Genomic DNA, 24,041 nt, shown 5'->3' with positions numbered 1-24,041 from the left:
GCCTCACTGCAATTTAGCTCCACAGCAGCAAGGAGATCTGCCACAGTAAGAGCCTTGCTAAGTATCAGCAGTTATAATCAGGATTTTACAGGTTACCAATGGTTTTGTATGTAGTCATTATTTATGTGTGCAGCACAGGGAGAAGCAGGGCCAAAGTGCACCAGCTTTCACAGAGAAAGGGCCAGGGGTAGCAAGTCCAAGAATTGCTTCATTTCTAGACAATGCTGGGTGTTAACCTCCAGACAAGTCAGCCTCTGGAATATCACAGGCAATAAGGATGAGAGCTGACTTTAAAAAAAGGTCAGAATTGCTTCCAGATACATAGTTGGTTGTGTAGATTGAACAGATCAGTATCAAGCAATTATAAAGTTCATCTAATATTTTCATTGTTCCTGAAAACAGCCTTTTGTCTAACCATTGTTTAGAGCACTCCATTACCAACTACAAAATCCCATGTTCATTTATGGCCTTGTCAGCAAAATCAACTTTCTTACTGGTGAAAATTCCATCTTGAGAGAGTGGCAGTAGGAATGCAGCTTCCTAAGCAGAGCAAGAGTCCTTCATGATGCAGAAAGTGGCTCTGCTAGCTTGAAAAGGACTTCCAGGGTACAGAGCCAAAACACCATTTCAAGTGGTGCAAATGAAGAAACCTCAACACTTTTCCCACAGATTATATCAAGACTTTTTCCTCAAAAGGAAGTGAGACACATGGAAAGGAAATCCTAACTTAGTGATTTAATCCATTCTAGTGCCATCCACATGCCCTGTAGATATCAGCATTGGTCATTCAAAGAAAGTGAATTTAACCCTTTTTTTTCCACAGCTAAAGTGCCACACCCATGGAGCCAATCATGAGAGGATTGAACATTGGGAGGTGATCCTGGATTTCTGGAACTGAGAAGAAACAGCATCACCCTTCTCAATCAAGCAGAAATGTGTGCAAGCACTGGGAGGGCCAACCCTTACATTGTGATAACACAATACAGGGTAGTGCAGCAAACCATGGGTGTGACCCTGTGTTAACAACTGCACGCACAATAGGCAGAACAACTATTAATAGCTACTTACTGCTAAGGGCTGGACAGCACTTACAGGGAGTATTTTAGCTGATAAAACATGAAAAGCATTTAGAGCTTAAGAATAAGAAAGGCAAAACACCATTCAAAATAGACTGGGAAAGTAGGATCAGGAGAGAATAACAAGCATACTGCTGTCCAGCCTCAAGGCTTTTGCCTGCCTACTGCTCATCCTTCAGTGAGAATCCAAATATTTTTAATATTCTTTAGCTAGAAGAAGAAATAGTTCTTGTAGAGCCCTGCTCTCATTTCCATAGCTGTAACTGCTCTCTGTGCTCACATGCATCTATGAAGAACAGTAAAATCTTGAACAAGAAACCCAAATCTCAAAAAAAGACTGACCAAAAAATCCCAAAATATTTTCACATCAAATGGTCTTCAAAGTTTGCCATGGGATGGAGGGTAAGAAGTTTAACACAAGTTGCTGTTTGAGAAAACTACAACGTAGGTATTTTGTATCAAGTCAGCATTCAGTTGAAAGTTACCTCCCTGGAAGTTACCTCCCTTCATCCTTTTACATTAAGAATTCCTTGTAATCCACCTGGAAGTTTAACACCTAGGTGAGAACAGTGCTAAGAGGGACCCAAAATTATACCCCCATCACATGAAGTATGTAAATTTGTACCTTGAGCTGCTGTTGATCAAATAGTAAATATTTTAGTTTTAGGAGGAACAAGGTATAGAACTGATACAGAAATCATTTCAGTAGGCAGGCAATGAATACTCCTTAACTTTGAAGTTTTATCCTTGAGGAATCCATTGCAATTTAAAAATCAGTATGTTCTTCAAAGTGGAGAAAAATATCTTGGAAAAAATCCAGCTTCATCTACTACAAATTCCTCTGCTTTAGCCAAGAAATGTATGTTTTTCTGTCACTGAAGATCACATTCAAGATTACCCAGGCTGCTCTAAGCATCAGATCAGCACTGTGTTTCTGTTCTCCAGCTCCAGGGACTGCTGAACGCACCACATTTGAGAAGAGACTTTACTGTATGGCTAAGCTTGCTCACTCCAGAATGCCCCGAGCCAAATTCCCATTCCAGTGGGAATTCTGCCAAGTGCCAACTGCTTACAGTACAGCCCCAAGAGCTTTCAGTTCTCACAATATTCCTCTCCTCAAAGGAACTTCACATCCAAGGAGTAGTGGCACACACATTGCCCAAGAGAAGGGCAAATATGCAGGCTAACCCTTAGTCAACAAATCCACCTCCAAGTATGCTCTCCTCCTATCAAGCTCTGCTCTTTCACAGGATTACTGTCCAACATTCACACTCACCCAGAAACAATTCTGTTTTCAAGGGTAAACAGAGTATCTGTTAATAATTGGATCACTTAGCTTTATACTTACTCTGCATTTTGATAAACTTCTACTGAGATATTAAGTCCTTCCAATTCCTCCTTTAAGATCTGCAGGTCTGAGTTGACAAAACTGAGTTCCAGCAGTACTTGCTCTCGTACTTTGTTGTTGGTGGTTGCTCTGCAGAGACACATCAATGTTTTATTGCTCAGGAAAAGGTTTTCTGCAAGCTTGGCTGACCCCCTTCAACCTCCAATGCAGGCATTCTCAGCATTTTTAAGATTTCTTTTTATCTCCTTAAGAGATGACACAGGATCTCATGTTTCAGAATTTATTAGGTTTTTCTGTCAAGAGAGTGCCTGGGATAGTTTCCAGATAATAGCATGCAGCCACAGAAAATGTCCTATAATCCAGATTTTCCATGTATGATTAAGAGTTTCAGATTATTTCAGTTATTTTCAGATACACTGATCAACAAAACTAAGCATCTTAATCAGAATCACTGTCCTATTTTCAGATTATGTGATATTTTTTTTCCTATGTAGAAGATAGGTGGGTGGAGGTGAGAAGAGTCAGGAGACATTCTTCAACAGAGACTTCCCCACCTTATAAATTGAATAAAGATCTTTTGAGACTTCTGATTTTAAGATTAAAAGAAAATAACTTTCCCCCAAAAGTTATTACAGAAAGAAATATCTTTCAACCAGACCTTTTTAATACAAGCCAAATTTCTCTAAAATTTGATTTTGTTGGATGCAAATATGATTTTGTTTGCTTGTTTCCTTTACCATTGATGTATTTAAATGGCAACACTTTGAACTGCAAGCACAATAAATGTTAGCATTTAACATGCCCTGAGCATTTCTTTGAGATTATTTATTTATGTATTTATATCACCATTTCTAATCTAAGTCTCCACACTTTCACTACAATATTACTCTACTCAAGATACTTAAATCACCTATATCTATAAATCCACAGGTATGAGGTTAAGGTAAAAGGTATCCATAATTAAGATACTGTACCTTTATATTAGAGGCTGAATCTGAGGACAAGAACAAAGTTAAATTTGCAGCATTTTGCATTTACCTTTATTTTAAGACAAAATTCACTTTCATAAATATTTATGAACAACCATCTCATAAATCTAGGCTCCACTTGGAGCAGTTCTCCAGTTTTATGGAGCACCTTGATGAAGAACTACTTATTCCAAAACTAAGATTCTAAGTTTGTTTTTTATATTATAAATCAGTTATCTGTGATTTTTCTATGCTGTACTTTAGAGAATACTTTGGATTGCTTCAATTAAGCAATGTTAACATCTGTTGCCTTGATAAACCAAACAGGACACAAACATATGGTGGGGTGCACCTTCCTTGATAAAGGCAGCACCCCACAGATAAATGGGAAGTTTTAATGCCACAAGCACTTTAATTGTGATGTATTAAGGCTCCATGCTTGGTCTAGGCTTACCATCCTCCCCAGGAGGGATTCTAATATCTTTGTAAGAAACCCCAAAATTCCATCCAAATTTACTTCTCTATTTTCTTTATGGCTGTGAACATCTATGTCAATTTTATTTGATGACCTTTCCATGTTTTTTACCCTGTAGACATACTTTTGAGTAACAACCAGTGAAAGACAGCTACAGGGGCAATGTGATATTGTCAAGATTCACAACTCTACACTGAATTTAATTTTAATTTCCAATAAAAAGGAGAGAGTGACTTTTAGAAACTCTAAAAACCAAAGTCTTTGCACCATGTGGATCATGTGCCTCAAGCCTAATGCTTACTTTCAGCCAAAAGAAACCTGCATTTCCAGTTTTTTCTCAAATTCTACTCCAGGAGGCTTCTTGTGGACAGCAATTGGTTTGTTTCCTTTAGAACTTGATGAAATTCAAATAGAAACTGCAAACATAAAGCTTGTTTACATTTTTCCTTAGGAGACTGTAGATACAACTAATCCTGTGAACTGGCTGGTGGTCAGGTTACTTATAAAATTGTTTCTTTCAAAGAACTAGCAAGTTTTAATAGTTCAACAGGTGTCAATTCATTTAAGATTTCTAAAATCTTAAAGGTAAGTCTGTTGCTCTACTCTTAGGTAGATTTAATTCCCACTCCTGTAAACAGCAGCTTCAGTATTTCAGCAGTTAACACTGGCAGCAGAAACTGAACTTTAGGATATCTGGGTTAAATGTTACCAGTTTCCACATTAGATATTACTCATCTCTTTAGCCCTTCCCAAACACTCCTGAATCAACAAGCAGCAACATTAACTGAATGAAACATTCTGCTTCAAAAGCAGGTAAAATAATTTTGCTGGCCATACAAAAAGCAATAAAATTCTAAGTCTCACTCCTTAAGTTAATTACCAGAAAACAAAGCACACTTAAGCCAGTCACAGAGGCTAAAACTATTTAAGTTTCCAACCTGTCACATCTCTTGCAGGAGTGGAGATAAAAGCAGGTAACAGACAACAGACAACCCACTGATTAATGGCAAGCTTAAGAAAATTTAATTTATCCAAGCATTTTCACTTCTTTAAGTATATTTACTAGATTTTGTTTTTGAGGACCCATTGTTGCTCCAGTTGCAGAGAAACAGACACTACAGGAAACTACTGCAGATGAGAATTGGGATTATTTTCAGTTCTGCTGTGTAAAATTGGAAATCTATAGGTTGTTTATCAAAGAGTTAATCACAGGGTCAACATAAGGCTACTCCTGTGGGGACAGCCACATATGGAAACATCTCCTGACAAAATTTAATAGATGAAGTTACCTCAAACTGCAGGAGAATTTGGAGGCAGCTGGTGGTAACCCAGCTCAAATTAGATGTGTGCTACCCTGCTACTCCTGTACATTATTACAGGGAGTAGAGAAGGCAATGGATGGTCCTTTCTACTTTGCAGCACAGAACTTGGAAAAAGCCAATAGCATAGTGGCAATACCTTTATGTGATTTGATTTGAGGAGTAAAAGGGACTCATCACAATATTCAGCAAGGTTCACTTGCCATTAGCACTAGCAGTAAAGCAGAACAAAGAGAGCAACCTAAAAAAAGTCTAACATTCATGTAATTTACTACAATATAGTATAAAAGAGCACTTGAAAGCAAGTAATGGCTCTGTAGAACTACAGCTTGAAAAAATCAGGGAGATTCACAAATCATTCTACAGTAAGAAATGCATGTTTGGGGAAAAAAAGGAGAAAATACAATAGCTAAGAGACTCCTAAAAAATTAAATTAAACAATTGTTGGTAGGGCAAGAAAACCAAGAAACCATGAGATATACCTTAGAAGATTTTCAGCACCAGCTCTCATTCTCACTGCTCTTAAGATCTGTTGGTTTAGAACAGCTCTTTGATTTTGCAGTTTGCTTCGTCCAGTCTCAGCAAGAGGATTACATCCCTAGAATTAAGAAAATAACTTTGTTGTTGCTGTTAGAAGAAACTTCAGAGGAACTAACACTGAATTTAAATGAACTTTAAGGGTTCATTTAGATTCAATGTTAAAGGCATAGGTTCTGTATGAATACAAATCAGCTGCCTTGACAGCAATGATGATCTGACATTAACAACAGTATTTCTTGCCTCAAACTTTGTCATTAGAACCAAAAGAGACCATAACCACAGTACATTTTAACATCAAAATTCAAACAGAAAATATCTGCTTTAAACCTTAAGTTCACATGTGAGCCAGTCTCTTCTCCCCTAAAAATATTTTCAAGATATTTTGCAAATACAGCCAAATTTGACAGAATGTTCTAAAGTTTGTAGGATTTTATGAAAATAGTATTTGGCAAGAGAGCAATCCCCATCAAAGCTTCTGCTTAACCCTTGTAAAATATCAGAGTTCCAATTTGGGATATATGCAGCCTTGAAATACAACTCTGTTCAAAACAGACTATGGTGCTCAAAGTTTGGGCTCAAAAATCTGCTCTCACTTTTAGGATCTCTGATTTTTCCTTCTGGTGGCTCAGACCTTCAGTACAACTCCTCCCCCTGCTTCCCCAGGCTCCTCTCTTCACATCTCAGACTTACCAAAATAGAGCTTAACAGGGTAAAATGATTACACTGTCAGACTCTTATCAAATCAGGCTCTTAAAGAGTAAAGTGTGAAATCCAGAATTCACAAGAATGCTCCTGGGTGTGTGCATACCTCACACAAGTACCAGACTCGAAGTGCTGAAACCTGTGTTTGAGCAGGGCTGAACCATTGTATCCTGAGCCCTGATAAGCTAAAACTGCTACAGATGAATAGCACTGCATGTTTGTCCTTTTTTGTTTAAGGGAAACACGAATTTAACACCTTTTTAAAACAGGTTAGAAATTTCCCTTACACAATTTATTCTTTGCTTCTGCCACCTATTTTTAAAAAAGTATCAAATGCCTTTGAATCTTAATACACAAGAGTCTGCCAGCACAAGCCTTTAACTAATAATTCTGAAGCAAATCACTGTTTAAAGGCTTACCCTTAGATGAAGAATGTCCTTTTGAGTGGCCTCACTGGGTATGATTACAAAGCTTATCAGAGTCCTGCTGTATTGTCTGCTACACAAGAAAGAGGCTCAGACCTCTCTAAGTCTTCTTTCAACCACTCCAGCCACAAAATTATGCACTATTTTGGACCTCTCCCTCTTAGTTTTGACTAGAAAAAATTGATTTTCATATAAGAGCATTTAAAAATCTATTAACAAGCTCTAATTATGAATGGTCAAGCAATGACATACCAGCAAAACAAAAGTGAGTATTTAAATAGAACATGACATTCTGATCATGGAGTTCAGTTCTTGTTTCTGTTGTCAAGTGAAAGCAAATTGACTTGACAACAGAGAAATGAGCCGATGAAACCAATTACTCTAGTTCAACTGAGAAGGCACATAGCCCAATAATGTTAATTCAAGATATCTAGTTTGAAAAGCTTGTAATAAATAGGTCAAATGACAGGGAGCTTGTGCAAACATCTTCAGAAGCACCATTTGCTGTGTAAAAACCACACCACACTGAATTACTTCAAAACCCACACCACACTGAATTACTGCACTGAAATGTTTCTGCATTGAAATACCACTCACAGCACAAGCCCCCAGCTCTCTTCATCGAGGGAGATCTCACAGCAAGCTTGACACATCGTGTGACAGCCCAGTTGTTTAGCAGTGGGGAGGGCCACAGAAGTGGTTTCTGTGAGGAGCTTCTAGAAGCTTCCACCGTGTCTGACAGAGCCAATCTCTGATGGCTCTGAAGAGGGACACGCTGCTGGCTCAGTCAGAGGCTGGCAATGCCTCTGTGATGGCACATTTAAGAAGAAAATCAAAGCAATGCACATGTGGGTTTCCCCAGGGATGGCAAGGTGCTGTGGCCACCATCTCAGTGCAGCTCAAGTCATGTCATGCCCTGCCTGCCTGGCCACCCCTGTCCAGCAGTGGAAACATGGTGAACAATTCTGACAGGGAACCTGGACAAAAGCAACCTCTCAGCACGGCAGAATGTAGTGGGATAGAATATAAGAAAATAAACTAGTGTAGAAAGTAATCTTACCCCTAAGGAGGTGCAGCTGGGCCAATTATCAGAGATTAGGATCAGGCCTGACTTTAACAGGCCACAGCTGTAAGCAATGAGAAGAAGATGCTATACAAGAGTGGGGTGGGTGGTAGAGAAAGGAACTGGAGTCAGTGGCTGCTTTGTGAAGGAGAAAGAGTCAGTGCTCTGAGGAGCTGACCATGAGAAACACCAAGAAGGTATGGAATTCTTGTGATAAGGAGCAACAGTATGGAACCCCTGCAATAAGATGACAACAGTGGGATCCTGTAGGAATCTTTGATTTGGTGGAATTTGTTGCCAATGGTACCTATGAGCAGCAGTTTTTCTTCTAGTCAGAGAAGAGGAGGAAGCAAGGGCATGTGAGGGAAACTGATGTGGTGATAGCAAGGTCAGTGGGAAAGAAAGAGGGGATGAGGTGTTTGAAGTGTCACAGCTGAGATCCTCTGCCAGTTATGGTGAGGACCATGGTGAAACAAACTGTGCCCCTGTAATGCATGAAGTGCACAGGGGATGCAGAGATCCACTGGAGCCCGTGGGAAAAGCACTTGGGCCTGAGTGGGTGCCAGAGGAAGCTGTGATCCAGTGGGAGACCAGAATAGAGAGAGGGCCCTTGCTCCCAAGCTAGAGCAGCCTGTCTTTAGAGAACTACACCCTGTGCATGAGCAACCCACACAACAGCTCTGGGAGGACTCTTTGCCTGTGGGGTGGACCCCACAGCACAGCAGAACACAGACTCCTCTCCCTGAGAGCACAGCAGAGGATCTTGGGTGCTGACCTGACCAAAACCCTCACACCCTCTCTCCCTACACTGTTGGTGGGAATCAGGGAGGGGCTGCAAGGAAAAAAAGTGTTTTAAAGGCTTATTTTACTTGTCATTATCCTCTTCTGACTCTGCTAATAATAAATTTACTTTGTGCCTTTAAATTTGAACTTGTTTTGCCCTTAGAGTGTTTTCTCCCAATCCTCATCTCAACTCATAAGCCCTTGGTTAATGTTTTTTCAATCCCTCTCGTCTGCCCAGCTGAGAGCAAGAGATGATGAGCAAATGAGACTTTCATGGGTGCCTGGTGTTTGGCCAGTGCCAAACCACAACACTCAGAGAAAATGAACTTTTTACTGGAGGGAACACACATATGCAGCAAACTCATTCATTCACCTCAGATTAGAAGCAGGCCTTTAACTACTGAGTACTTTGTTCCTTGACACACAATTATACACAAAGACATAAGCAATGCACACTTTAGTGTATAACATGGTGTTGTTGCCACAAGCTGCTGTCTGCTCTTAGTCTGGTTCTTTTTCTGGGGTGTAGCTGTTCTTCCCCACTTTCTTTTCCTCATTTTGTGTTGTATGGTCTTTTCTACTACTATTCAAAGCTTTACCTCTTTTCATTCTATCCATGCCATTTTTCATTTGAACCTCACCAATTATTTCCTCTTGCTCTTGCATTCATTTTGAGTACTTAATTCTCATCTCAGACCTGTTATCTCCATATTTGTGCACACTTATTTCCTTCCAACTTCTTTCTTGGCCACTTAGTTCAAGCATCCTTCTAAAATGTCTCCTTGCCTTGCCCTTTATTTTTTCTGAAAAGCTGCAGCTTCCTCCCAGAACTCCCTGGCTCTTTCTGTGTGCCAAACAGGTTTGATGACATCATTCAGATACTTCTTTACAGCTTCACTTCAGAAATTTGTCAGGAAGATAAACTGCCTGATTCCCAAGCCCATGAAGCTCGTAGGTGTGATCTCTTCATTTTAATGAACTTTTGATCAAGCTCCCACTGAACAATGAGTACAAAACTGCAGCGATCTGAAAGTCTCTGCAGAGAGAAAAAGTGTAAGAGATGTTTCCCTCCATTTCAGGTCCTCAGGCAGGAAAACCAGCCCTGAGCCCTGACAGGACAAGGCAATGACAGACCAAGGTATCTGTCCAACCTGCAGCGTGCCTGTAAGTGTGACAGTTTTGATAAGAGGCTTCCTATGGATAGAGGAGTCTGTTTTCAGGATATGCTCACCTGTTTGAGCATATGGCTCCAACAAGGAGGAATTAATATTTCACTTTTTGGAAAATGTTGCTCTTTGTGTCTCCTGCACAGAGGATGAGGACACTCAGCTAGTTTATGTTCATTTGCAGCTTAAACTCTTAATTGTAATCAAGCTGCCATAAAACTGATGGGTGGTGTGGGAAATGGATTTCTAGAAAATTCTCCAAGCCTGACAGAAGGCTCACATAGTGTACATCTGTATGCAGACTTTGAGATAAGAAACACTGACTCAGAAATGCCATAGAATAGGACAGACATGGTTGAGAGAGAAATGGAACTAGAAACAAGTGTCAAAAGATAACCTTACAAATAAGACTAGGTACTTAAAATGCATTATAGTAAGACCCACGAGAAGCAATTTTAGATTATTGCCTTTAAAGCATTTACAGCATAGTGTAGCAAAAATTAATAAACCAAGAAATGCTTGTAATGTATTGTAATTAAGAAATAATTAACTTCTGATTGTGATAGTGTGAATTATAACATCTGTACTGTCTCACCCTTCACATGAGACTGAAAATAGAAGTTTTTAAAATGCCCCTCAGTTACCTCATCGCTAAGTTAAAAAAGAGCTTAATCTGACAAGGTAGAAGTCTGTGTAGAGAACAGTAAAATAAACCAGTATCTTAAAAAAAACCTCAAGAAATATAGTCTGGGAAAGACATCCCCTTGTGTCACAAATTCTGTGTACTAAAAAGTTTTTAAGTAAACAGGTCCAAGCAAGTGCTTAGTTTTGTCTTCCTCCATGCAGCAGATCCCTTTCCCAAACAGCATTTCTACATGCTTCACATCAGAAGTGCAGTCATGATAAATGCCAAAATCATGACTGCTTGCCAAACAATGAGTAATGGCAGTAAGTATTGGACATTAACGTAAATGTGCTTCACAAAGTAGTGGTTTGAGCTTTTAAAGATGAGCCATGCTGTCTGAGGGTGACACAGAGTTGAAACTGGGTGTGCCTCCTTGCTGGAAGGAGAGCAGTCCTTTCGAGCCAGTGCTGCTTGTCAAGCCCAGCAGTGTACACAAATGGCCGTGTCCTCCAGGTACTCAAACATGCATGTTGAAATAACAACTCTGGATGGAACTCTGCACACATCTGCTTTGGTTCTGGCAGCAACCGTAGCAAACAGCATATTCACACCAGTATTTCTACAAGTCCTGCTAAATTGTCATTTCCTTACTCTCCTGCAGTACTATAATTAATGGCTCTTTGTGCAGATGGCAGATTACCACTAGTTCAGTTTTGAAAATTTAGCTGTATACTGTGGATCTTTCAGAAGCACAAGTTTTATCTGAGTGTTTTGTTGTTGCTTTTTGTTTTAATAGAGAGGTTGGGAAGATCTGGTCTTCCAGAGCCTGGTCTACTTGTGCTATGAATGAAGTTTTTTATAGTTCTAAGTACCTGGCCCAAAGATTAATACAAAGTTAAAGAAGTAATTATTGTATTAGACCCCAAATATGTATTTCCTACATGAACTCCATCTTGTCACAGCACTCACTAAGCAAAATTTACCATTCGTATTTCATCACAGATGTCTGTCTCTTGACTAACCAAGTTTCAGATGATTCTTAGTTTCACATGAAGGCCTACTTTCTGTACTAGGTTTTATGAATTTGTATATAATGAGTGGACTTTGGATGACAAGGGTTATGAATCATTGCTAAGTTGTTTCTGTCCTGCCAGACAAGTGGAAAGAGAACAAATAGCCAAATAAATATTCCTGTGGCAATGCTAATGTTGATGGTTGCCTGGCTACTAATGACTTAAAAAGAACCCCGGGAGCTAAACCCCGGTGGAAGGACAGGTGTGGCAGGTTGGTAAACTGATACATTAACAACAGGTGGGGGGAAGCCCTGCAGAAAAAAGCTCAAAAAGAGGGGAAGGCCACAGAGTTAATTAGGGAAGTGCTGATTCATGAGCTAGTTACCATACCTTATCATCATTTTCAGTCTGGTGCTTCACTTATGGAGCTGCCTGCTCCTGCTTTTGGCCTTCTTCCCTGACACAGGGGACTAATACACAGTCATTCCTTCTGAGCCAGCTGGGTCTGTGTGATAGGGATCTAGCCTCACAGATGAAAGCAAAGCTTAGAAAGAGAATAAAATTATGCACCTTTGTTCAACTGATCAGAATCTAGAGATTTATTAAGCTAGCTGTTCTCTGTGTAGCACAGTGGACTGCTATCCAGAGCAGCCCAACTGGAGCTGGGATGTCTCACGTTTAGCCAGCCAAAGCTAGAGAGCTGCAGAAATGTTAACCTTGGAAAACTAACTGTGGCTTCTTCTTACCATTTATTGCAACTTTCTGACTGGTGAGACAATGCTGAAAATATGGCCAGTGTAGTGTCACAAAGCAGTGAGTCAGGGTGGGAAAAACAGAGTAGAAAGAACTTGCTGGGTATCTCTTCCCTGCTCTGCTCCTCCCACCAAAAAAACAAACAAGGAAAACAAAAACCACCCCCAAACAAACAAACAAAAATAAAGCAGGCACAGCCCTACTAACAGGTTATCCCACAAGCACTGGATCCCATCACTGGGTGAGCACTATATTATAAATACCCTGAGCTCTGTATGTTGATGTGCCTCAGGGATATTTACTCTGCAAAAGCTTACTGGAGTGGTGTACTGCAAAAAAATAAATAAATAAAACGGGAGAATTGCTTGAAAAAGAAGGCTGTTTCTCTTATAAGAATTCAAAGATAACTAAAAAAAACCCATGAAGAGGGTTTTTTGAGAGGGTAAACAAGCTATAGAACCATGGCAGGTGTATAAAATCACCATGGTTGGGAGAAGCATCTAATGGGAGCAAAGCAGCACATGACCTTCTTTAATTACTATTGGTCTGCTGAAAAATGCTTCCTGTCTAAATGCTTCTAAAACAAATTTTAGTTATCATTAGTTTTGTCATTATTTTCATAGACAAGGAGGACTGGGGGCAGAATTTGGATGGATGTGTGGGACAGGCATGGCTGATTCACAGATTGCTGGCAGGAACAGTGAAGGAATGTGAAACTGCACACAGAGTAGGTCAAGACGTGAGGCTCATGGCCCAAGAGCTCTCACACCACCCAGGAGAGCAGGTGCAGTGTGCCCTGGCAGTGTACACTGAAACAAGCCAAGATAAACACAACAGCAGCAAAACCAGTTCCTGCTACATTATCAGCCCAGAAATTAAAGTCCCAGGCAGAAGTTTTATCTTCTCTTTGATGGAAAGCAAGGTGCTTCTTCCCTTTTGCCATACCCTCTTCTGGACACCACAAAAGGTATTTTTTGTTGTTGTCTGTTTTGCTTTTACAAGTAAAATTCTTCTCACAAGTTTGGTTGCAGATATCAAAGAGCTCAAGAGAGTTGTTTAGGAAGGGCAATATATGAGGAAGTGAATGGAGCAACAGTGATAGAGTTGTATGAACCCTGTGTGGCTGCACAGGTGATTTCCTTAAAATCAGGTGATTAAAAAAGAAAAAACACCAACAAAAGACACACCAGCACTGAGGCAGCTCAAAGCATCCTAGGAGGTTAAAGGAAAAATTTGAGTTTGCACATATAAATGATAAATTTTGCCACAGGAGAAAAGGAGATAGTGGGAAAAGGGAAAAAGTCCATGTGGAGCAGCTCTGACATCACTGGAAGGGAATGGGGAAGGCAAAGCTGAGAAAGGGTGCAAGTGGACTTCAGCTCCTGGCACCCATCACATCTCAGACTCATGCCAGAGTCCCTTTTTAGTGTGGCACCACAAGTCAAAGCAGGAACCATGACTGTGCACCTGTGTCCCCATTTCTGGCCAGTCACAGTTTTATGGGGTCCCCTCCCTACATTAAAAAAAAAAAAAGGCACTAAGCAAAAATTAAGTAAGTTGTTTAACATCCTGCATCTTGGGCATAGTGAGGGCTGCTTTCTGGTATGCTGTATTTAAAATTTCAAAAAGTGTAATACATAGAAGAGCAAGAGAGACTTTGAGCACAATTCCCATAGAAATCCATTCATCAAAATAAATTATCAAAAGTCTTGATAAAAACCAATTTGATACGGTATGAATTACCCAATTTTTCTCAATTATAAAATTTCATTGTGCACAATATTTCTTAGAAAGTTTGGGAGGCAAAACGGGAGGCAAGCTCACTGTGTAAGAGTGCTTGGAAGCCACGTTTGAGCAGGACTGATGCAAAGCAAGCGTTTTCACCTTGCTACACAGCTTACAGAATAAAAAAAGTCAATTAAGGAAGTACCTTTTGACCTAAAAACACAAGGACTACCCTTGGAAAGTGATGTGATTGTGCACCAACAAATGTAGTAAACCAGCCCTCAGATCTTTTCAGGAAAACAAACGGTGCGATTTAGGAAGGAAGGAGAAAACAACACCAAGATAACTCAGGGGGGAAGACCCAAGGACACCCATCCAAAGCTGTCACTAATCTCAGTCACATGAAATCACCACGTTTACCGTTCACAGGGACATGCAGATACCACATTTAAAGAATCTCCTCGGGTTCACAGCTTGTACCTGGTTAAAGATTCCAGGAGAGGGATTGTTTTGGTCCTTTTTTTTTGGTGTTTTGTTTTCCCTCCCCCTTCACCTGGAACTTCTAAACCAGAATTAAAGCTCTGACTTTTCAGACCATTCAGCTAACACATAACAAGATACACTATTTTCCTTCTTACTTTTAGGGACTAAAGGCTTTGAGCATCTAGCCTAATCTGAAGTTCATAACTTTATTAAAGACACTTATGAGCTGGCAGAACCTTTCCAAGATCTGAGGGAAGAGAGGCAAGCATGTGGCTCATTCAGATTTTATCAGATTCTCATTTTTTCATTACTTATGTCTTAAAGCAGTAAGTAACAGGAAAGATGCTCCTGATTAGGTATTAAATTGATCTTACAGTATTTTCATATATGAGAAAAACTTCATTCTTGTCCAATAGGCTTTACACTGATCTAATACTGTTTCGGCGACCAGAACTGAAACATAAAACAACTTAATTTAAAACAGTCTTTTAGCAAGTCTGAGTGTAGATCTACTACTCTTATGACCCGAGGCACAACTTGGCTACTAAACCTCAGTTAGTCCTTATCAGTAACTTAGTTCATGAAAAATCAACTTTTTCATTAACATACCTCAAGGCAGCCTATGAGTTTCCTACAGAGTAGAAAACACAGCTATGAAAACTAAATAATTACAACTTGGACACATGGTATGACTGGGAAAGACTGGTAAAGATTGAAAGTTCTGCTAAATACTAAGAAAACAGTGATTTACTGACCAAATATTACAGTAGGATTACTCAAATGAGGAAGCCAGACAAGATTTGGTCCAAGTTTTGTTTCAGTCTCTCTAGTTATTTACAAGGTGGTAGCGATTCCTTGCTGCATGGCTGGCACAGGTAGAGCTCGGCTCTTTTCAGCTAAAACAGTTCCTCTGCTAAAGGGCAATGTTCATGAATTTGACAAATACTGCGGCAAAAAAAATCTAACAGCCTGTAAATACGGCAACAAAGCCAAGCCTATGTGCGTCCTTGCCAGGTGATCCAGGCGGTTGCTAAGTGCGCAATGGGGCTATTTCTGCGTAAAGGCGAGCAGCAAGAACCTGATGTCTGCAGCTTTTTTTTACCCCCTCCATAGACTAGACAGTTCATGGTCTTGGATCCGGAATCTACACCAAAACCCCCATGGACCTATGGACGGGATTTACAGGTGCTGAGAACTTAAAAACACTGAGGGAACGCCGAAGCAGAGCTCTCTGAAAACGGCACTTACTGCCCGCCCTTTACCTCCAGTGAAGTTCACAGAACCCCACAGGGCTGCATTACAAGCGATACTTAACTCTAATTACTGTTGTGCCGAAAGAACTCAGGTGCAGGTTATGGCATAAGCCGCCCAGTCGGTCTGAAAAGTAATTAGGGCAGATGTTCATTAGGAACTTCCTAATGAATCTGTTAACTTCGTTACCTTACTGCAGTAAACTTTCTTACAGGTACATACGGCAATTTACTAGAAAGCGCGCCGGGAGACGCAGCGAAACCAGGGAAGGGACCAGGGGCGGGGGGTGAAATAAATAAAGACAGCAAAAAGACGGCGGACAAGCGCAATTCGACTCATTTTGGGCAGCTACGAGGGGTCGGTCCTTGAGGGAGACGCCCAGCTCAGAAGCAAGGGAGGCCTGCGGGATCCGAGCGGCCGCGCTCCCTCAGGGCCAGGTCCCCATGCCGGCTCCCCCCAGGCTGCTCCCCGCGCCCGTGGGCTGGCACAGCACGGAGCCCACAGCGCTCCGCCGGGAGAAAGCAAACCCTGAGCGGCGGAGAGGGGACCCCAGCGCCGAGCCGCCCCCGGGAGGCGCTCCCCGGGCACACAGCCCGCTGTGCACGCAACCCACCCGCCCCGGGCTGGCCAGCGAGCCTCCCACCTTCCGAAAGTAGCCGTCCCCCGCCGGCTCCGCCGCCTGGCGGGGCAGGAGGGCGTCTGTCATCTTCGGGCGGGCCGAGCAGCCGTCCGTCCGTCCGTCCGTCTGTCTGTCTATCCGTCCGTCCGCGAGCCACTGCTACGAGACGAGCTCTCCTCTGCGAACCCAGGACCCTGCGGAAATGCCAGCGCTGCCCCACGGCACCGCCCGGCCCCACCTCCGGTGGTGGCGGGGAGGAGCTGCCCCGCCCCACGGCGCTGCTCCTCCGCCGCCCAGTGGTCCAGTGGAGCTCCTTGCAGCGACCCCCGGCTCTCTTCGCGTGGAAGAGGTCCCCGGTGGAGTGGCTGAGGTGCCACAGAACAGTGCGGAGCGGGGCGGTGGCTGTGGCTGACTGTGAGCGGAGCCCGGTGCCCAGCTGCGCGGTGGCGGCTCGGCTCGCTCCTCCCCGGCCCTCCGGCCGTTCTCCGCTGGAGCGTGCCGGAGTCCGGCTGGCCGCCTCGAAGGCACGGCTCGCCTCCTGGAGCTTCCCCGCGGCCTCCCGCGCCGCCGAGCCTGGCCACAGCCCCTGGGGGTGGCCACCCGGAGCGGCCGCTCCCGGCACCGTGGGGCTGCCACCAGCTTTCCCCGGGCACCGCCTCGGAGAGGCGAGGCTCCCCGCGGGTGGCTGCCCCTCAGAGCGGCTCGTTCCCCCGAGAGGGGCGCTCCCAGCCCCGCTGGTGGCTGCCCCTCAGAGCGGCTCGTTCCTTGGAGAGGGGCGCTCCCAGCCCCGGGGATGGCTGCCCCTCAGAGCGGCTCGTTCCCCCGAGAGGGGCGCTCCCAGCCCCGCTGGTGGCTGCCCCTCAGAGCGGCTCGTTCCTCGGAGAGGGGCGCTCCCAGCCCCGGGGATGGCTGCCCCTCAGAGCGGCTCGTTCACCCGAGAGGGGCGCTCCCAGCCCCGGTATGGCTGCCCCTCAGAGCGGCTCGTTCCTCGGAGAGGGGCGCTCCCAGCCCCGGGGATGGCTGCCCCTCAGAGCGGCTCGTTCCTCGGAGAGGGGCGCTCCCAGCCCCGGCTGCCCCTCACCGCGGCTCGTTCCCCCGAGAGGGGCGCTCCCAGCCCCGGGGATGGCTGCCCCTCACCGCGGCTCGTTCCTCGGAGAGGGGCGCTCCCAGCCCCGGGAATGCCGCCCGCAGCGAGGAGCATCACCGTGCCCCGGCCCCTTAGCACTGAGTGCTTTGGGGTGGGTATCGACCCACGGTTCGCAGCACTGATCTCTCCCTGGCCCCTGTGGGGGCTCCGCCGCCCGCACCTTGATCTGTGTAAAGGGTGGGAGAGGAGCCGGAGCCCAGGCCATTAAAAACGACAGCGGTACCTCAGTGAAAGGCAGGGTTCGCCCTGCTCCAGGAAACTGCTGTGGGACCAACCTCAACATTGCCAAGGTCTGCAGTGATTCGTGCTGCACAGACCACCTGTCTGAAAAACTCCCTTGTGTAACTGGTTTCGCAAATGTTATTGGACACAAATATTGGAATTTGCCAATATTGGTTTCTATTCCAAGCCATGCTTAACCTACAGAGCTTGCCAATTCCAAATATTGGAATTTGCCAATATTGGTTCCCATTCCTAACTGTGCCTAACCCACAGAGCTTGCCAATTCCAAATATTGGAATTTGCCAATATTGGTTCCCGTTCCTAACTGTGCCTAACCCACAGAGCTTGCCAATTCCAAATATTGGAATTTGCCAATATTGGTTCCTATTCCTAGCCGTGCCTTACCTACAGAGCTTCCTGCACATTTAGCATCGAAAGATGAAATACTTCTATCGGTATTGCCTAACTTACCTTCCTCCTCACTTCCCCCGGCCTTAATTTCTCTTTTTTTTTAGCTTTCTTTGAATTATGGTGTAGTTTTGCAGGAAAAAAAATTTGGAAAGAACATTTTTTTTTATCAAAGGAAAAAATATCCTTAGAATTATATCATTAATGGAAATGGTTCTTTGCAAATATTGGGGTCTCCAAAGGGAGGCTGGTTAAACTGCGTGTCTACTGCATGTTTTTAAGGAAGAATGCTAGAGTCAGTAACTCAGAAATTGGGATCCAAAGATTTGCTGTGTTGAAAGCAGCAGAATTTTGTTTGTTGTGATTTTGCTTGCTTTCACCTCACTATTTTTCCCCCAATAATTCTAAATACTGGATGAATGTACAAAAATATGTATTAAATATGAATAGGTGAATGTAGGAAACTTGCTTCAATTTCTGATCTGAGTGTGTAAAAAAGTTTTAATTTTTATGCTAATAGAAAAGGTATTTATCTGACAAAAAGGGTTTTAAAATTCAAATCTTGCAAATCAGTAGAAAACTCCAATGCAATACATAGAAACTAGTTTAAGGTTAGTAATTTGCCAGGTGGGCTGTGCTGATACAATCTGCCAATTAAAACAACATCAGTGTAACCCTCTTTGGAGTTTGCACTGCTGTCACTGGCTTTATTGAAAACTGATCCCATTGAAAGGCTACAGCTATTACTCCAAATAAGGTCCTAAGAGCTTGTAGTTAAGCCAAAGGCTCAGTTAACAATGATCATTATCATGGCTATGCGTAAAACACAACTTTGCAGAGATTTCTGCATGACACACCAAAGGCACTTTCTAATATATACCAGTGGCAAAATGCAGCTTTTCTTCGTTGCTGGTGGATTCTTTGAATAAAGCAAAGTCAGCACATCTAGTAAGTTTGTACAGTAAAAGCAGGAGTCCAAGAGAGCAGGATTCCTCCCTGTCGGTGTCTGGGGTTTGTCACCAGCACCCTCACAGCTGCCAGACCAGACTGTGCTTTCCTCTGCACAAATAAATGGTATTTCATCATCACTGCACTAGGACTGATTGAGTGTTTCTTCACTAAGTCACTCTAGGTTTTGTATGCATATAGTGAACATGGTTTTTTTGCAAAGGCACATATTGATTGTATGGTCTCAGAAGTGCTCAGCTGTGTAATGACTGAGTAGGAGTGCTCTCTGACCCTGGAATGTAAATTGCAGCTTAGAACATTCCAAAACCTGATTTATGCTCAAAAAACCCCCATGTCCCTGCTCTTCTCATCATCTTGTCTCCAGTAGCTTTTTGATTGCTGTTAGGATTCCTAAATAGACTTGGGCTCATACCACAAACTTCCTCATGATTACTGCCTGAGTCAGAAGGCTTGGCTGCTGCATTGTAAAGATTGAGGCTAGAAATACAGATTAATGCATTCAGAAAATGCATTATGTTGTACAGATAGAGATGTTTGCTTGACATTTAATATTTAAAGGGAGTCAATTCTGTGACCTGGTGCACTGGACATGCACTATCTCTAAGAAATCATCAAATGTTTAAGAATTTGCACCTAAAGAATATCAGTAAGTGCTGAGCCCTGAGCAGCAGGCCTAAGCCAGGGCTGATTTACAATCCTGGGCACTGTGACCAACACCATCAGCATCACTTACCTACAAACAGATGACCAACAACTTATGCCAGCTGTTTAACACCAAACGGGCTGCTTTGGAAACTTGCCCATAATCTTGTGTAGTTATCTGCAAGAAATGCATAATTTTAAGAAACTTTCCCAACTGATATTAATAGAGGTTGGTTTGTATGATATTTTAGGGAAAACCCACTCAGCCGAGGCCTGGGCCGTGGCCCAGGGTGCCATCAGATCCAGGTGTTTCTGTGCTAAAAATATACACAGGCCAAAGGACTGGCTGATTTGGGCTGATAAATCTGACTCCCTTTCAGGGCGAATTTGGAAGCCTCACCTATGGGTGGATGCACCAGGTAGGATTTTCCCAGTTGACAGGAAGAGTTCTCCAGGTCCTCTCTGCGAAATGGGGCTCAGCAGCAATTGCAATTGTGGATTCTGGATGATGGTATTTAGGCACTTGCTGATGTATCTTTTTACTCTTCTCTTTCTTGTATAGTAATGATTAGGTGCATTACTTACTTATTTTTGCTTGTTGTTAAAGCTGACTTGTAAGATTATTGTTTTTTATTAAATGTATCATTTTACTTTTGTGCTGCCTTACTTACTATTCACAGTAAAATGAGACCATTCTCTCCATTGGTGTCTGTGTCCTTTAAGTTGCCCTGTCAATTGGCAAAACGGTTCTGCTTGAAGTGTTAAATCTGAAAGAATTGGTTCTTATCTGTGCATCATCTCTCTCAGTTCTTTCCAGAAGAACTCATCATCTCCTGGTTCTTTGCAGGACTAGGTGCTAAGTGGCTTGGTGCATTTTCAGATAAAGAAGCCAGGGGATCTAGACAATGACCATGCTGAAACAGGCACGGAATGGCAGACCCTGAGTTGTCCCGTGTTTTGTCCCGCAATAGTAAAAGTAAGAGGGATGAGAATTGGGACCGGAATCTGAACACCCTTCCCGCAGACACATAAATATGATATATACGTATATATTTCTCATATGTTTGTATCACTCCACTCATTCTGTTAATCCTCTTCTTCTTCTCCTGCTCCATCATATGAAAAAATATGTGAATATAAGAAACCCCATCAGTAGTCTTGTCTTTGGCCACTAGGAAATAGTCCCAGTTTGGGAATTAATTTCCTGCTGGGGTACCGGTTATGTATCATTCCGTAGCCAAGACAGCAATCTGGCTGCTCTCTGGAGACACAATGTTTCTTATCTCTGATTTTTCAGACCTTTTGGCTCTATGGCGGCAGCAGGTCACAAGACATCTTTTGTCCCAGAGAGACCCCCAGGCTTAGCAGCAAAAGCACACTAGAATTATTCTGTATGAAGGGAGAAGTATTCATCAACTCCTGCTGCTTCTCAAGGCAGGTTTTTGAATTCTGAACCTGACACATGGCTGCACATTTCTGTTGCTATTGTTGCTGGCTTTGAATATTAAACTTAGATTTTGATCAGACAGATTTTGTCAGTGATCATGACAGCTTTTATGTCAATAAATTCCAGTGCAGTGATTTAGTTGAATTAGTATCATCCTTTATTTCTAAAGATTGCAGTTCTTAATGAGCAAACGTCTGCCTACTGTAAGCAAGTACTAGGTGAGGAGTAGGGAAACATGATCATAGGTCCATTATTTTTTCCATTCTCTTTCCAAATAGTATTTGTGGGGAAGGAAAAAAAGGTTACAAATTGCAAAAATAGGGCACGAGGCACAGCAGCAGCAGTGATGTAACTCTGCTTTGAGACTGTTACAAATTTACTGGATGGAGTAGAAGATTTCCTTACCAAGAAATTTACTGAGGAACAATAAAATGATCTGAAAATGATACACCAAGTCAGTGTCAGGACTTTGTATAAGCACGATATGATTGCTGCAGGTGCAGTGCTCCACTGCTGCTTCTTCCCCTTAGAGGTATTGACTGCACTTATTAATTGCAGCATTGTCTTCACTGAAATCCCATTTATTATCAAATAACTAATCTGCTTTGCCTGTTCTGCTGTGAAATCACAGTGAAAACAAGACACTGCAGTTTATGTGGAAACTAAGACCAAACATGGGCAAAATCATCGCCACTTTTCCCAGCTAATGCCTTGCCTTTAACCGAGACCGACAGATAAAAGTCTGGGTATTCAAGAACAATGTGTTATCTCTTTATTTTGCAGTCCTTTAAATAAAGAAAATTAGCACTTTGGAGCAGCTAAGGCAATGCCTCAGGGGCTGACCTTCAGGTGGCTGTTTTGTCAACTGATACCACAGCCCTGAGTTAGCAGGGTGAATATTCAGTGAAACACTGAATGCAAGATAAGGCCGAGTTTGTCTTATTGTTTGTAGGAATATGGGATTTTTATATTTCCTGTGCTTATGATTTTTGTTTTTCTCTTTATTGTGATTTTTAAAACCCTTTAAATTAATCGAGTTTTTGCTTTTTTTCTTTTATATATCGATTATACAAATTTTAGCCTGAAGTTCCCGTGACTTGCATGACTTAAAACTAATTAACAAATATATTTGAAGAAGTGGTCTTAAGTAATACAACAAAACACATAACAAGACACTTCCATGCCTGATCTTCTCGATGAACCAATACAGAACCAGATGTTGAAAACTATGTATTGGCAAACAAAAGTCTAAAGTCCACCTCGGGCTTTAGGGCTCAATTTCAGCCTCACAGCCACTGGCAAATACCTGAACTTTCATTCAAAAATGCAGGTGTTTTTATTTTACCAGACAAATTTCTGTAAAAAATTATTGGAAACGTAAACTATTCAGTTCTACTAGTGTTTAGTTTCCTTGCAATTAAAAAAAAATTGGAATGATTGTCTTATGTAACAGCTACAAATAGCAATTGTCACCTGGTTTAGTAACTATAAACGAGAAAGTTTACCATGGAGAAGGAAATACCACCGGGATGCAAAAGTAATTCTAATCTGAGAATAGCCTTAACGGAAAAAAGCTTCAGTATTTGATTACCTCAACTCTTTGAAGTGATCAGACAAAACACTCAAAAGATTTTCCGTTGGCCTTGTGCAAAAAAGGTTTATTTAAGCCGGTGTGTTAAGTCAAAGTCACACAGTATCGACTATTCAGGAACAATTCTGTCCTAAACAAAGAGAAACAGGAGGTATGCTAACAACTCATTGCCGCTGTATGTTCTAGCTAAGTGCTCTGTAATGATGAGAAAAGACAATGCACGTAGAGGGTCCGTGGCTTTTACTTTACTGTTTCTAAGTGAATTAGAGACCTGAATGAAACAGAGAAATCCCTATTTGTATGGAACCGTGTCAATATTCCCCATGGAAACCTGGAGCCACGTGAAACTCCGGCAGTTTCACTGTGGAAGAAACCAGTTCCAAGTAAACAAATGAAGAGAAATACTCGGATGGAGAATACACAGAAGTCTTACCTGTTAAGGGAAGGAATATCTGAAGACTGTGTTTTGTTTTATTTTCAAGGATTTCAGAGAAACTGGTGATACTTTAAAAAGTTGCGGACTGATAGAACGCAAATTGAAGCGTTTGCTTTTTGGGGGGGAGAGGGGGTAACAGTGGAAAACAAACCCAAATTTTGAACACTTGGATCCTACTGGTGAAAACTGGTCTTTGTACAAAATACATTCAGGAAACGTTTCTCTCTCGATACAGGACTTCGCAAGGAGGTTCAGAGATCCCTGAAAGCCTTCAGGGATGAACTCTGTGAGGGAAGGTGTGAACGCCCAGACTTCTACCCCGATTTCTGCGCAAATTCTTCTTGAACAGCGCCTAAGACAACGTGGTTAGGCAAATTTTGCCATGTATTTGCTTAAGTGTACAATGAAATTCGCAGCTCCATTGATTTTGATTCAGGGTGGAGTCCGCTTTACACCTTGATTTAGATGAAATCAGTTTGTCAGTCGTTGCTGCCCTTTTCCCAGCCCTGAGTCTGAGGGGGGCTGATCTGGTGCACTCGATGATTCGCGGGAATGGCGGCTGACCACCGGCAGTTTGACATAATGTGCCGTGGGTTATTTCTAAAGACACCAGCCAGCGTTTCGGACCGATGATGTGGAGCCGCACACGGCAGCTCCGCTGGGGCTGGGGCTTCTCCAGCCAAACACGGCTGGGCCGGAGGGAGCCGTGCGGCCGGAGCGGCTGCGGCCGCCGCCATGCCCTCCCTCATTGCGGGCACCGAGAGGGGCCACAGCACCGCGCCACACCCTAGCGCCGCTGAGGGGCTCCGGGCGATGCCGCCGCTCCCGTCCCGCCGGCGGGGTCC

General features: G+C 42.8%; 1 protein-coding gene across 2 annotated transcripts in view; it reads right to left on the bottom strand.

Moving 5' to 3' along the window:
- Positions 1 to 16,500, bottom strand: part of RHPN2 (rhophilin Rho GTPase binding protein 2) — a 30,062-nt gene extending 13,562 nt beyond the window's left edge. The window contains exons 1-3 of one of the 2 annotated variants that reach the window (XM_063167661.1): positions 16,359 to 16,500; positions 5,669 to 5,784; positions 2,425 to 2,553 (exon numbers count right to left, since the gene is read on the bottom strand). In XM_063167661.1, coding sequence (XP_063023731.1) covers positions 2,425 to 2,553; positions 5,669 to 5,784; positions 16,359 to 16,421 — 308 coding nt within the window. In that variant the 5' untranslated portion in view covers positions 16,422 to 16,500. Of the gene's footprint in view, positions 1 to 2,424; positions 2,554 to 5,668; positions 5,785 to 15,779; positions 15,885 to 16,358 lie in introns of those variants that run through there. The other variant, XM_063167660.1, reaches the window with a different exon arrangement.
- Between the last annotated feature and the right edge of the window lie 7,541 nt (positions 16,501 to 24,041).

This window comes from Melospiza melodia, chromosome 13, assembly GCF_035770615.1.
Source record: "Melospiza melodia melodia isolate bMelMel2 chromosome 13, bMelMel2.pri, whole genome shotgun sequence".
In the NCBI taxonomy this organism is placed as follows: domain Eukaryota; kingdom Metazoa; phylum Chordata; class Aves; order Passeriformes; family Passerellidae; genus Melospiza; species Melospiza melodia.
Note: the sequence above shows the minus strand (reverse complement) of the source record. Positions and strands in the feature narration are given on the sequence as shown.